Genomic DNA, 15,552 nt, shown 5'->3' on the forward strand with positions numbered 1-15,552 from the left:
CCTCGAGTTCATGGAAGCACAGAGCTGCACACAGATGGGCCCTTGCTGAAAGCTGCTCTGGTGAGTGGCTGCTTGCACAGGCGTAGTGAGCACAGGGCACAAACCTACAACTAGTTGGGTAGGCCTTTAACATGGTAGACTTTATGGAATCTTTGGAGTTTAGGGTTGGGTGAGACCATTATTTTAGCTTCCCTGACCAGCACTGGAGCTGGATGCAGTTCTGCTGACAATGAGTTCATGGAATTATTATGACACAGTGGTAAGCTGTTAAGTCCATGCACAGAAAGCCTTGTTCAGTGCTATGCTATACACATATCATCTTTTGGGTCAGAAAGATTTTCCTGCCCAGACAGGAATGAAGGTAAAATCCACACTTACAAAGTCTCTACTAGATGTAAAAGGACACTGGGTTGAATATTTTTGATTCTGTTCTGTGGAAAGCAGTGTCACATACATGCACTCACATACAAACACACACATTACTGTGTCTTGAGGATTGAACTGATGTCTGATTTTAGTGTAGATGATTCTGTCATTTGGCAGAAGGTAAGAACAAAGGAAAAAAGAAAATTAGAACAAAAAGAAAGGTGGAAATTCTCCTGGCTAGCCCCATTTCCTGCTTAATTTGTTGGCAGTCTGTATCCATTATCAGCCTTCTCCCATGGCAGGTAAATGCATCCACACTAATGCAGATGCCCTTCCCAGTCGTGCTAGCTTTCTCCCGTACTGGTACACATCATGTGTGTTTGTGACATGAGATGAATTTGGAAAGAGTATATTCTACCTCTTCCAGAAGTGAAGACAATAGCTATATACAGGCCTGGTGCTCTCAGCTGTTATAGAAGTAACTGAGAGTTAAAAGAGATCACTCACATCCCAATCAGTGTTCAAAGAACAGCCAGACAGGAAGAGAAGCGCTGGCATTTTGGAGGGAAACTGTGAAGGGAATTCAACACGTGTAAAGCTACAGAGAGGACAAAGCTCCTCTCTGAGGATATAGACATGGGAATAATGGGCACATTACCCCCATCTGTGCTGTGTAACGATTTTGAGGCAAGTTGGGCTGAAGCTACAGAAAGCAGCAGCTTTGATAACAGTCCTTCTTTCCTGCCCAAGGCTGTAATCACTTCAGCTGGCTACAGGCCATTGATCAGTGAAGCCCTGACTACCTGGAGGTATCCTAGCTGTACTCTGAATTCCTCAAGGACTTTACAAAAAACTGGGAGTCAAGGTGCACAACCAGAAATGAGGTGTGTAAACATTTTGCCTTATTAATGGAACTACTAAGTGGGGAGAACTGTTGACAAAGGAGAAAGAAAAAAGATATTTTATTGATTGGATATTTTTAACATACTAACTTGTTTCTGTTCCCAGTTTAATCTGTATTCTTCTCAGAACTCCAAGGAAGTAACTGAGTTTCATTAGAGCTCAAAGGAGTGTTATGTAAATCCCATGAGGACTTCTAGGGTAATTGAACCTTTTGGGCCTCTGACCAAGTCTTGCAGAGGAGTGTAACCCAGCAGCCACCCAGCTTTTAGCAAGGGATCTAAGTGAATGTTGTTGAGAGAAGGAATAGGTGGAGAAATCTCTATGTCATTGAAAATCTCAGCAGGGGCTGGCATGGAGTGCTCTGGAACGAGATGCTCTTGCCTAGAGCAGTGTTGCTCTGAAGGAGTGGGGGATTTGTATTGCGCTGAGAGGTGTGGTCATTCCAGTGCTGCTGGCATTCCAGGCTTTGTGTGGATTCTGTCTATGGGGACAATTTTAGGTCTTTTGATCTAAAATTGCTGTCAAGCAAAAGGAATGATGCTGAGTCCATGCAAAGTGACTCAAGTTAGGTGATACTAGCAGAATTTCTAGCTGTCAAATAACACTTTGTTCCTACTCAGTTTTCAAATAATACCTGAGCAGAATCCTACTCTTTCCCTTAGTGAAATTTTTCCCTTAATGATTCAGTTCTAATTTCCTAATAATAGAGACAGATATATGCTACATGTGTCCTAACTCACACACAGAGGTGAAGGGGAATGTGTGGTAACTAAAAAGTGCAAGCATGAAGAATATTTCTTGTCTTGTATTGTCTTTTACTCGAGTGCTCACTCAACACTTCCCAAGCATTACCTGTGACTCATGCATCTTCTTTAAGACAGCAAAGCAGTCTTTGCTGTCTTAGACAGCAAATGAAAAAAGAAAAACGAGGCATGATACTATTAAGGAACTTGTCTTAAAATGAATTATAGATATGATTAAGAGAGGAACCCAGGACTTCTGGAGGAATATGTGTAGTGCTATTCCAAGTCAAATAAACTAACTTTTTATTTCTTATATCAAGTGAAAGTCAAAATTTCTCAAGAGTAATTAGTTTCATTTTAGGATTAAAAAAAGAAGTCAGAAAGCATTGTCTGTGTTCCTGTTGAAGACAACTACAAGTTTTGTCTGCTTTCAGTGGGTAAAAAAGGGTGGAAGCAGCATAGGTTAATGAGAGACCAAGGTTCAATCCCTGTTTCTGGAACAATGGCAGCTTCCTGATCAGCATGAGGCTGTCATCAGGATGGTTCCTTTGATGACATGGTGCTAAACCTGCAGTAAAATCTGGAGCAGTAAAATAAAGAGCTGGGGGAAGTTTGGGATTTTCTTACAATGGCTCAGATTTGGATCTGTTGTTTCATCCAGCATTTCTGGAAGTGTGTGAGCTAAGTTCCTGTCTACTATAGGGGTGCTTTTGCATGTGTTACCATCTGTGGCAAGACTGCAGGCCAGGCATGCCTTCTCCTGATGTTGCAGCCCAAGCTTCTGCTTTATCAGCACTTTTACAAATACAATAACAGCAGTTTTCTTGTGCTCATGGTGGGGATTTGCTTTGTGAATACTTGTGTTGCTATAGCTACATTTCCCTAATGTTCATTATTTCTCATAGTGTCCTTGTCCCTTTTCCAAAGGTGCTGGCATTAGGCAAACTCACAGCATGTTGTTTCTGCCTTGGGAACTATTGGTAGGTGTGCTGAATGAGCCAAGGGGTACTGCAGCTGGTGCTTTGCCTGGAATAAATCTGCTTCAGCCATGAAGGAAGTGGTAATGGAAGTAGTTAGAAGCTTTTTACAGCAGTGTGATGGGAAAGGAAAGCCTACAGTCATTGGCATGTCTTTCCAAGAGTGTCGAACAGGAAGGAGAAGAAGGGATTGTCATCTCTCAAGAGAACAAATGCAGGGAGGGGAGGGAGCACAGGCAACCTCAGTTAATTGCTAGGTTGTGTAATGAGCTGGGGTGCTGGACAGCTACTGTATAGTCCCCATTGTGTCTGTCGCCTGGTTGGGGGTGTACTGCTCTCAGGCATTTTAACTGCTTTTTGGGGTTTTGTTTTTGAATGGTTTAATGAGAAAGCTAAATAGCTGTATAATTCAGAACAGGATTGCAAAAAGTTCACTGTCCCTCAGGCATGAATGTGTAACTGGTGCTGTGCAGAAAAGGCAGTGAATTCTGAATAGCCACCTACTTCATATGGGAGGACACTGAACAGTTAAGACTATGTAAAAAAGTAGAGATGGTTGCTGGCAGATACTTCAGACTGACATCAGAGATACACTCCATGCTCTGCATCTTTTCCTAATCTCCTGTATTGTTTTCTCATGCCTTGATCAGTCCTTAAGTGGTATTAAAACAGCAGCTATCACTTGTCAATAGGCACCAAAAACTCCACCTCCTAATTTCAGTAGACTGTTGGATGTAGCAGTTGGATGGAATCTTATAATCTCTCTAAACCAGTACTTGCATATTAAGGCCACTGTGATAATTAAGAAACTGGAATTAAGAAATGTCTGTTGTGTAAGGAGAAGCTGAGAGAGTTTGGGCTGTTTAGCATGGAGAAGAGAATGCTCAGGGAGATCTTATCAATATGTACAAATTCCTAAATGGGAGGGAGTAAAGAGGTAAAGAAGCAGAAACAGATTCCTCTAAGTGGTATCCTCTAAGACAGGACAAGATGCTATGGACACAAATTAAAATCCAGAACATTTCATTTAAACATCCGAAAACCACTTTTTTCCTCTGAGGATGGCCAAACAGCAAAACAGGTTGCCTAGACATGTCAAGGAGTGTCCATCCTGGAGACACCCAAAACCCACGTGAATAGAGTCCTGAGCTCAAGGTGACACTGCTGGGAGTTGGAGGGTTTAGAGTGGACAGTTACCAGCGCTTCCTTCCAATCTCAACTATTCTGAGTTGTGGTTCTGGGATCTGTTAGTTGTTCCATGCTGTTGGGCCTGGAGAAGCATGAATTAATATGAGGTTCTGTTATTCCTGATGTGCACAAAGTGACCAAGGCAAAACCAATTTTATCAGCATGACAATACAGAATACTTTTCTGGTTTCACAAGCTTAATTCTAGCCCTACAAAGCTACACCCATGCAAGATTATGTGCAAACTACACTTCAGTGTTACGCATCTTTATAGGTGCTGTGCCTTTCCATCACACAGATTACTGGACATTTAAAAGATTCATCTAATAGTGGACTCTAACTCTCAGTCTGCTTAGCCTGCAAGGTCGAGTTCTCTTTCCTGGGTAAAGAGCTCAGTTGACTTCTGTTTTTGTAGTATTACAATAATATTTAGTCAGCTTTGCAAGCAGTAGGCAGGTAGTCCTCATGTTGACTCCAGCTTTGTGATTCTGTAGCTGTGAGAAATACCATTGTCCTTCACTAGTAACTGAGTGTCTTGAAGCTGGAGCTGCTGCTTCTATGTAATTCCAATAATTAAGACACTCAGATAATGCAAAGTATCATTTAAAGTACTATTTATTAATGCTAACACTTTCAAGGAAGAGAGAATAGTATAGATAAACTTACATTCCTTCAGATTATTGGGAACTCTGACTTGAGCAGCACCAAGCAAGCACCAAGTGTGGGTGCAACACACCGCGCAGACCCTGTCTGTGGAAGGGGTGCCTCATTTTAGTAATTTCAGTGATTGTATTATTTTTCACAAGAAAATAATTCCATTAAGTATTTCTATTATCCAGTAGAAAGAGTGTTCCTGTGAGAGCTTCTTGCTGCATTTGTAGGTAGAGGCAAGAAGTCACAGTGGCATTAACTCAGTTAGCAAGTGGAATCTGCCCACAAGCCCTCTGTTACATTTATCTGGCTGCGTGTACTCTGTAGCTAAGAGACACGGGGCTGTGCCAGGGGCAGGAGTGACCGGTTGCAATTAGCCCTGTCGTGGTCGCGATTTGCCCCTAGATGGCAGCGATTGCTGCTCTTTTTCAGGACCGACCCTCTGCAGTTGCTGTATTAGTTCTGTCACAGAAGGGCCTGTTGCTCAGTGAGGCTGTAAACTTAACTGAAAAGACAGAAAATAATTACTGGCTCATCTCTCAGGGTTTCTAAGAAAATTTTAAGGAAACACGATTATATTAGGACAAGTTGCTACTTTTTAAAGTCAATTATTTAAACCTGACAATGCTCTTGTAGAGATTAACACCCAGTTTGTCAGGTGTGGATATTTTCAGGTATCTTTGCAGATGGGGTACTAGAGTACACAGAGACATCAGCATGAAGCAGTTCTGAGTCCATGGAACTCAATGAAAATGTTAATAGAAAAATGTGGACACCCGTTTTCCCCTACACACTTGATTTCATAACCTTACAGCTATGCACTGGTTGTCCTTGCTATACTTCCTTTTAATTTGAGATTAAATGGTAGCTAAATAAAGCTTAACAGCAGTCTCAGTGCTGGCAAAACAGTTACTTCTCCAAATTATGATTACAAGTTGTGCTGTTCTGTGGACAGAGCCACTGTCTGAACACAGAGTATGACTGACAAGGTTTTGTGCTACAATATGAGTCTGAGGACTAGCATATGTTTACTTGTTTGGTGTGCTTGTTATGGCAGGCACTGTCTTCAATAAACCTGCCCTTTTTGTTCACATTTGCACTGTAGTTTGTCCTGATTGGCAAGCAGGTGGGAGAGCACAAAGGGTGATCTCAATACCACTTTTGAAGTAAGAGTGACCATAGGCACAGACTGAGGCTCTCTGCCATAACACATCTCTTGCATATTAGGGTGTGTGCAAATTCCAGTCAGAGCACTTTAGGATGCTAAATAATATCTCATCAGAAATCATCCAGAGCAGTGTGATCCTCTTTTCTGACTGAGGAAAGATAGTTTTGTGTGTAGGCAAAGAATCAGAGATTTTAGCATCTGTGTTTAGTTCCCAAGTTTTCCAAAACTCTGTAGACCTTGGACAAATCACGAACCACTGCCTCGCTTCCCTATGAATGAAATGGGACAATAGATTTTCCTTTCTTTTCAGTTTATTCTGACTTGTCAAGTAGTGTGAGCTCTTTAAAGACTGTGTTATCTTTTGTTCCAAATGAATGCATATCAGTGAACCTCGATCTCCAGGGAGTTTTGCATGAATAAAGAACACAGAAGTGGGACACTCGGTTGTGCTGTGTGTGTGGGGAAATGCTTATCAGCTGCTGGATGTGGCCAGATTCCACTAGACATCATCACAAAATCTTGCCTTTAGAGGAAGTTTAAAGACAAGCCCCTATGAATAAAATATTTTCCCTAGAGCTCAAATTGCTTAATAGTTAGGTATTGCAGCTGCTTTTTTATAAAAAGAAATTTAAATTAAGCAGATTGTTTTGATAAATCTTTTTAATATCTCTGTAAAACAGGAAAAACTTATGTCAAACAGCAAATACATCTGTCAAAGAGCTGCAAAGATGATGCACAAATAATGACCCATGAGGATTGTCTTCTAAGTCCAGAATACTTGTTCTAAGCCACAGAAAAAAACACCTTTGCATAAAGTGCAGGAATATTTTCACTAGGAAGCTTATTAAATTATCGTGTTACAAAACATGAATTGTGTATTCATTACAGTGTAATGCGTTGATTGCCTAGTAGTACATGTAAAGTAATTAAAATAAAAGTGAAAGGTCAAATATCAAATGAAGGTAAAAAGTTATGAGAAAAAAATTGACTGTTGATATTTGACAAAATTATGTGAACAGTCCTTCATATGCAATGTAAAGATAATAAATGCAGAATGTATGGAGAGTAATAATTTGAGGAAGGACCAAATTCAATGAATTTAAGACAAAACTTTGAATTCTATATATGTTTATATCAATATAAATCCAGGATTACTCGTGGATTTGTTTCGCATTGCTCTGGAACTTTATTAATATGTTTGAAATTAGCATCTGGCTCACATAATTAATTGCATTTCTATATTTCCCTGCCTTCAGACTATTGGAGGGCAGAAAGAAAAAATAGGCCTTGTCCTTAATTAGAATTGTATTACAGTGGCTTTTTCTAAAAGCCATACTTTAAATTTTTATTTAATACCCCATTCTTTCTGAATTATAAACCTCTAATTTGTAATAGGTAGTAAAATAAATAGTTATTTTATTTTCTTGCTTCAACTGCAGTTTTATACCCAATGCCTCCTAATATTTTTTCTTTTGTGGAAACCAAATAAGTTTTAAAAATATATACTATTTATTTAGATTGTTTCATTTTCCTATGTTTACATGTTACTATTCTAATGCACATCCAGTCACTTCCATATGTCGCCTTCTAGATTAGGATTTAGAAGTACTACAAATGGAAACAAATACAATCTTACACCTTGAACAGCAGATTTCTGCTCAAATCCACCCACACAAACAGAAACACTTTTTACAAGAAAAATAAACTGTACAGAGAGTTCTTTAATTTAAAGATCTGATTCAGTCCCTACTGAAACCAGCAGAACATCCCATATTTCAGATCCTAGGTAAGAATTAGAAGATAGTTAATCAATGTAAAGGATTAGGGAAAGATGAAATGTATGTGTGTACCACAACGCACACACAGTTGTTTCACCTGGCTTAGTATTGCATTTCTTTTTCTATAAATGTAGAATGAAAATATTGATGCTATCTACATCTGTTCATATTGCTGGAAAAAATTAATATTCCATCCAATTATTAGAACTCTCTTCCTTTGAAGAGGACCAGGGTTTAAAGGCATCTTATTTTTTCTGTCAGTTTCTTGATTTAAGATGTCTAGTGATAGTGGTATAAACTCATGGGCTGGAAATGGTTCTACATTGTTCAAGCAACCAAACGTCACCAAATTGAGTCCTTCCATGCACAAGCATAACTGGTGGAGTAAACACTGATTTGCAGTCCAAAAGCAAACAGTGTACAACAATAGATGAGGGACAACTAATCTTCCCCTAACGCCAATAGAATCTTAGATTTTTATAGTTGCCCTCTGGATAGTAAATCTAATTCCAAAGGCTGCTATATCCTTGCTAAAGTCCCAACACATATTCCTAACAATGAATATGTTACTACACAGAATACAAAAATTGTCCATAGAAATTTAACACAGCAGTGTTGCAGTGCTGGTTGGCTCTTTCTTCATACTTTGAGCCAAGAAATAAATGACTTATGCAGGACATCTTAAGTAAGGTTTTTAAATTACTTTGTAATCTAAAAAAGCATATAATATAACACTTGTCTGTGCTGGCATGACATCTCTTTAAAGTAGTTGCTGAGCAGTCCCTGGAGTCCAAGTGGAACAGCAACAGGAAGAGTCATATTGTAGGAATCATATTCAGTAGGAATCCATTGCTCGCAGGATCTGAAGGACTTCCAGTACAACTTCATAACAGAATAAATACTCATCCTGTGTGTGAAGACACCAGTGTGAAACACCTGGTTACATTCAACATAAATTCTAGACAAAGAAGGATGGACTAGCTGAAGTTATAGGTTTATATGTTATATGTTTATAACATCAGCATCTATGTCATATGGATACAAAACGTACATATTTAAGAGAATCCTTGTTCTTTTTGTTCCATCACTGGTAAAATAAAGTAACTCTGTAGTTTAAGCATGTGCTCAACTCCCATTTAGGACAGTGAAGGTTATATGTTTGCTTTATTTTAGTCACATGCTCAATCATTATCCTGAAGAAAAATCTATCAAAGCATGTGCTAAAATATTTGCCTATAGGAAGAACTTTAGTCTTCTCTTGCTTTTATTCTCACCAACTGTTTTCTCTAAGGTGAGTTAGCACTTGTTTTTTTTTCTATGTGAAAAATCTTTTTAGGAGTGGGTTTAGCTCAGGAGTAGAAGGCTTTACTTGGTGATGATAACTCAGCAATAGCAAGAATTCAACTAAAGGGTACAATTTTGCAGGGTAGGGTTTACAGTAAATCCCTGTTTCTGTGATACTTGCTTTTCTTCTTGTTTTAGAAAAGGAAAGGGGCATGTGTTATATTTGTCCTATATTGCTGCTTTGCTTTTATTTCACTTATTTAGTAAAGGACAGACTTTCATATTTAAAACTAGACACCCCTTGCCTAGAAGGCTATTACTTTCCTCAAATGAGAGCACTAAAATGATATTTGAAGCCCCAGATTTATCAAAGCACTGATTGAGGCTTTAAAAAAAATGATCTAGTTGCATATTTAGAACTTACCTTAGTTTGGATCATGCCAAAACGCTGGTCTCGCAAATCTCTCACTATCTGCTTGATGTTGAACTATCAGAAGAGAATAGTTTTTATTTTGGTTGGCATGCAAGTTAGAAAGAAAGATTTAAGCATATTCAGATGGGGAAGCTGTGACAGCTATTTTAGAAATAGTATATTTGTAGTTACTTACTTTGTTGTTTAAAACAATGAAAGCTGGGTTTATTCCATTTTGTTAGGGTGAATTCTTAGAGCATTTATTCTGTTCTAAGATGTTCCCACCATGTTGTTGACATCCATACCAAGTTTTTAATACTTAATAATGACCTGTTTGATACTTACACATAAATCTTTTTCTATATGGCTGAGAAGAATTTCAACACACAGGAAAACTCCACTTCTTCCAATGCCAGTGCTGCAGTGAGCAATAATAGGTCCTGTCCTGTGAGCTTTTTTCATGTAACAAATAAATTTTACAAGCTGCTCAGCCAGTTTGGAAGTATTGTGGTCTGGCCAAGTGGTAAATTGCAAATGACTTATAATGCGCTTTTCCTCTGTCTGGAAGGGAGAGACCAGAAAGGTTAAGAATTATCAGTCTCTAAACCAATTTTTAAGGAATTCCACTAAAAATTTTCCTACAGCCTCATTCTTAAAATTGTTTGTTTACAGTTCTTTAACTTTTCATACTTGACTCCATTAAAGTTTCTTTAGGTTTCAAGAAATGCACTCAGAAACACAGGCCTAGGAAATTTACTTCTTATGAGTTTGATGAGATGCTTAAGTTACTCTGTTGCCTTGAAAGAATGTAGTTATGTAATTTGGTGGTTAGAAAGGAGAAAGAAAAACATTTTGTAATTTAGAACATTGCAGTACTGTTTGCTAAAACTATTTTTGTAGCTGAACTAAACTTTACTAATAGAAGAGTAGTAATATGAGAGCCACAGTAGTAAAATTGTAAATATCTGATGGCTATCAGATATAAAAGAATAACTTGTGATTAGATACTCAATACGCAAAGCAACTAAAAATGATTACAAGAATAAATAGAATGTAATAAATAAAGAATCAAATAAATAAAGTAAATGAAGAATAAAATAAATAAAGAATGACAAGAATAAATAAAATAAAGAGTGATATTAATTGAATTTTCCTGGATCAACACTTCTTGTTGCCAGTTCACAAAGCCATGTTAAAATCTGAATGCTAACTACCTGGATTTTTACTATCAGAAGATTTTGAATTTAAATATGGATTTCTGCTGAAGTAGACCTGTGGCTTTCTGTAGTAGTTTGCTACTAATTGAGTATAAACATAGCAAACTTAACATGTTCATTGAAACAATCACATATGGTATTCCATCTTGCCATTTTAATAGTCTTTCGAGAAGACTCGTATCAAATGCTTTACAATGCTTCACACTCAGTGACATAAGATGAATTTCCTCAAATTTTTTCTTGATGGAAAAGGCACCAAGTTTAGTCTGGCACAGGTTTTTTAATTATGCCACTAAATAATATGTCCTGCAGAAATTTTTGCAAAGCTTTACTTAATATTGAGGCAAGAATGATGGACTTTTACCTGCCCTGTTTTCCATGTTCTTCTACCTGGATTCTGTATTTGTTAAGTTTCTAAAAAACTGCTGCTAGATTTGTAGTTTCATTTATGTCTGTGTCTTTTCATGAACAAAAAAAGTATCATTTGTCCTAAATTCCAGGATGAAAGCTACCTTCTTCCCCTCTTTCATCCAACCACCATTACAGAATATGAATCCACTCTGGTGGGGTTGTGATTTGATGAGAACAGTAAAAAATTCTGCAAAACACTGAACACACCCATTCTGTGATTATTAGAGGTCTCATTTTTGGAAGTTCTTGTCCAAACGTATGTAATATTGGATCCATTGCTTATACAATGAGCAAAAAAAGCCGCACCCCATTAATCCTAATTTCATGCCTGTTATTCAGATTTTTACATCCCTAAAAATACTGGGCACGTATTATGGGAGAAGCAAACAATACTACTTATATCCACTCACGTAAACTGCATAATCAATTTAATCATATATGAAAGTATTAAGTCAACTTACCTGCTTGTTGATAATTTCTATTTTTCTAATTATGAAGTATTCCAGAATCTGGTAATTGTGTAGCCTGAGATAGAAATTAGTGAGGTCTTTAGAGTTATTTGGAGATTCAGGCCAGTATCGATGACATTTGACTTGCCCTAGCTCCACTTCTTTTGTCATCATGGCAATCACATCTGATTCACTCTCCCAGACCATTTGCCAGAAATCGGCCATAGTGGATGGAAGAGGCCCTTGGGTTATAATATAAAAGTGTTCCTCTTCTCCAACATTCATTCTAATGTAGCTTGCATTAATGTAGCCATTCTTTTCTCCCAGAGGAACTCGTGTCTTATCATCTGTACAGAAACAGAAAGATGCTATTTCAGCTGTGGATCTGAAACAGAGTTCTACCATCTCCAGCACTCAGGATATAGGAAACCTCAGTCTCTCCAGAAAATTGTGCCTCTGCATTTTAGAACACATCTGACTAGTAGCACTAATATTAACCATTGCAAGTAGGAATTCCCACAGCTAAATTGTGTGGTTCATTGCAGCTTTATCTCTCTGAAGGTACTTGTGTAACACAGTGAAAAGCCTTCTGCTACAGAATTGCTTGCCAGTGTTCTAAAATACTGTACCCAATGCTGCTTCTCATGTATTGCATAGGAATGTTGTCACTGGATATTGGTGTTACAAACCAGAAAAACCTCTAAGAATATATATACTGCATCACTGATATATAGAGATGCTACAAATTTTTGCATGTGTTGTCCTGTTGCTGCAGTTTAGAAAGACATCAAGGATCCAGAAAGCTTTTTTGTGTTTCTCTGATGACTTTGTTCACTAAATGTATGTTCTCATTTCTGTGCATACTTACATGGAAGGATATCTCGGTATCTGTTTTTATTCTGGTTTTCCAGTGCTTTGCCAGTTCTGCAGTCATCTATTGGTTTCACATGTTCTAAAGCCTAGATCAAAAAGAAATAGTCAATCCATGTTGTTCACATCCTCAACAGACAACTTTTACAGTGTCAGTGTGGATAAACTTTACTGCTGTATATAACCCAAGACTGGCAAATAGACTTCTTACAGAAGAGAATCAGTACATCATTCTACAAACTTCTAAGCAAGGAGTTCAATTTGCTTTGTATTTTCTTTGCCCTGCACAGTGTTTCTGCATTTTGAAGTGATATTTCCAGCCCTCATCCTCAGACTCCATCATTACAAGTCTCTCTTCTATATTGCTCTATTATAGATGTTTGGAATACTGTCTTGGCCAAATGTCATCATTTATGATTGATAACACAATGACTAAAGCACTAACTATTACACTATTAACAGTGCAAAAATGACTGAATACTTTTCAGTGATGGAGAAAGTGATGAATATAGGGAACAGCGCCAGTGATATTAAGTGCAAATCATACAATCATTAAGAACTTCATAGCAAATTTAGGGGAATTGAATGCAGGGTAGTCAGAAGCAGGAATGTGCAAGTTCATTTTATTACATTTTTGTGTTATCTCAAAGTCTTTTTTATTCTTCTACCTATTTGCTGTGCATTGCACAATGCTCCGCCATCACATTCTGCCACTTTACATTTATGTGAACTGAAGTACATGTGGCAGTTCTTGAACGCTTTCATCAGTTACTAAGGCTTTTACTCAGATAAAATATCCACTGGCTTTGGTAGCCAGCACTTTACTTATTAGATCTTTATGTTTTCTGTGCAGATGTGTGACTCAGCTCATAGTGAGCTATACCTACATCAGTAATGGAATGTAATGAATGAAAATTAATACATGCCCTTGAGCCTTCAGGGAATGTCAGCAAATCCTATACACTTGAGCCTGTGGGATTTTGTACCCAGAAAGTCAGAGATATAAAGGCAGGTGAAAGAAACTGATAACATTGCAATTTCTATAGAAAAGTGGCAGCTATCCATTTCACTGGTAATAAACATGTCTTTAAAGGAAAATCCAGTATTATGTTGAAGAATTGTGAAATAATCTGTTCTTCAGGAATTTGCTGATAAGTTCATACTCTGTTTATGTTCTGAAACAAGAGATTTTACAAGCCTTCCTAATTTTACATTTTTTTCATGATTTATATGCAATCAGATGTAATTATGTGTTTTCATTATCTGTGGAGGTACATTACTTTTTCTTTGTAATTTTACTAAGTCCTGTCCATAACAGCATCTTGTGGCAATGAGTTCTGTGGACAACTGGAGTGTTCCATTGTGTGGAACATTTTCCTTTCCAATGTTTCTACACTAGTGAATCTTTACCAGCATGGATTTCTTGCTTGGGTGCAACCCCTAGGATAGTTATTAGGCAGATGTTCAGCAGAGCTGAGGGGGTAAAAGGAAGAAGTCAGTCTAGGAAAAAGTGATTCCTAACCTAAATAATGAATGTTACATTATTTATTTTCCTTCTACATGGACAGTATCTTTGAACAGGGAATGGTGTAAGGCTGATACATGTGGAAAGAGAGATGCAAATACTGTACTACCACCCAAACAGCAGAGTAGAAACCCCATTTTGGCAGGAAAAATTGTCAGAGAAAAAGGATGCAGTAAAGATATACAAGCTGAAGTCCCATACAGTATGCACTGTATGGAAAGTTACTTTCTTAGCTGTGCTGAACTGTTAACTCTTAAGAAGTAATCAAAGTTTACCATAAACTCCTTTAGCACCTCTTGATTCTCAAGCCGCAGCTGAAGGCCTTGAATAAGACCTGTTATGCCAGTCCTTGGATCTACTCCACTCTGTGATGGTTTCAAGTTAATTAACTGAGTCAGTTCATCTCCAGAAGCAAAGGTTCTGTCTATGCATCAACAACAAAAAAAAGCAAACAAAAAACAAAAACACAACAACAAAAAACTAAGAAGTTTTTAATTATTATTGTTCATAGTGCAGAATCTTGGCTTTAAAAACTAGGGAGCTGCAGTATGTATATATATTTTGCTACTTATATTGTGGAAGTGAAATGTGAGAAAATGGAAGAAAATATTTTCAACTTATGTTCACAGCAGAAAGAAGAATAAGTCAACATCATGGATACAACCAGCACCACATTTCATGTCATTTGGAAGCAGATTCAACTATTGCAAATTATTTAATCACAGAGTTTCTAAATACAGTCTGTTCTAAATAAACTGTTCTTGCAGAATTGGAGACTTTAATGCTAGCTAATACTGGCATAGGAGATTCTGGCCACATCTTCACAAAGAATAATTTTCATGTTTCCAACACTTCCATGCCAATTAGTATTGCCGCACTCCACTGCTAGGTGTAATCATGGCAAATTCTTCCTTCCTAAAATAAGCGAATATATTTTTCTTCTCATCTTAACTCACACTGCTCTTCAAGAACAAGATATGAACACCAAGGTCAGGATTCAGTTTTACTACTTAGCTCATCCTGAAATGTATGTTCTGGTCCAGAATATACCTTGACAGATTAGAAAAATGGATATACATTGCATCTTCAGAAATATCACTATTCTACTGGAGTGATAGAAAAACTTTTGTTCCCATGTTGAGTAAAAACAGTAGCTTGTTATGTAAAAAATAATGGTTTGAGGCAGAGGAATTATGGAATTTGGGGTTTTTAGTCATAGGCTACTGTTTGCAAAGGATAACGTACCAGCCGTCTCAAAGAAAAGCTGATGATGTGTTCCAGGGGTTTGTTGCAGGATGAAGACAAGAATCAATGCACTGCTTTCCTCCTGTAAGGTATCATTGCTACTCTTTATTAATTTCTGTTACAATAGAGTTGTGCTTGCTGTGTTTTTGTCTGGGCTACAACTTGCCTCTGCCTTGCCTGAGCTTTTAAGACACTTTCTGTTTCCATTCCAGTCTCTAACCCTCGAAGAGGCTCCTATTATCTAGTTGAGGATCCATTGAAAACAGATCCCCACTCCAGACAAAGCACACTATTTCCCATACACCTCTCCTTCCAGATCAAGGGGAATTAAAAAAACCCAAACTCTGAGCAGGTAGTAGATGATAG

The 15,552-nt window shown here is 37.7% G+C and overlaps 1 protein-coding gene and 1 long non-coding RNA gene across 2 annotated transcripts in view; one reads left to right on the top strand and one right to left on the bottom strand.

Annotated features, from left to right (window-relative positions):
- The first annotated feature begins 317 nt into the window (after nucleotides 1-317).
- Nucleotides 318-6,860, top strand: LOC137478566 (uncharacterized). Its single transcript, XR_011001657.1, has 2 exons — nucleotides 318-361; nucleotides 6,676-6,860. It is a non-coding gene; the product is annotated as an uncharacterized lncRNA (long non-coding RNA).
- An 836-nt stretch (nucleotides 6,861-7,696) lies between these two features.
- Nucleotides 7,697-15,552, bottom strand: part of LOC137478527 (FERM and PDZ domain-containing protein 2-like) — a 54,325-nt gene continuing 46,469 nt past the window's right edge. Inside the window, exons 23-28 of the mRNA XM_068198557.1 lie at nucleotides 14,217-14,365; nucleotides 12,415-12,505; nucleotides 11,559-11,893; nucleotides 9,815-10,030; nucleotides 9,482-9,544; nucleotides 7,697-8,680 (exon numbers count right to left, since the gene is read on the bottom strand). Of these exons, the coding sequence (XP_068054658.1) occupies nucleotides 8,609-8,680; nucleotides 9,482-9,544; nucleotides 9,815-10,030; nucleotides 11,559-11,893; nucleotides 12,415-12,505; nucleotides 14,217-14,365 (926 nt within the window). The 3' untranslated portion in view covers nucleotides 7,697-8,608. The remainder of the gene's footprint in view (nucleotides 8,681-9,481; nucleotides 9,545-9,814; nucleotides 10,031-11,558; nucleotides 11,894-12,414; nucleotides 12,506-14,216; nucleotides 14,366-15,552) is intronic.

The sequence above is a fragment of the Anomalospiza imberbis genome, chromosome 8, assembly GCF_031753505.1.
Source record: "Anomalospiza imberbis isolate Cuckoo-Finch-1a 21T00152 chromosome 8, ASM3175350v1, whole genome shotgun sequence".
NCBI lineage: Eukaryota > Metazoa > Chordata > Aves > Passeriformes > Viduidae > Anomalospiza > Anomalospiza imberbis.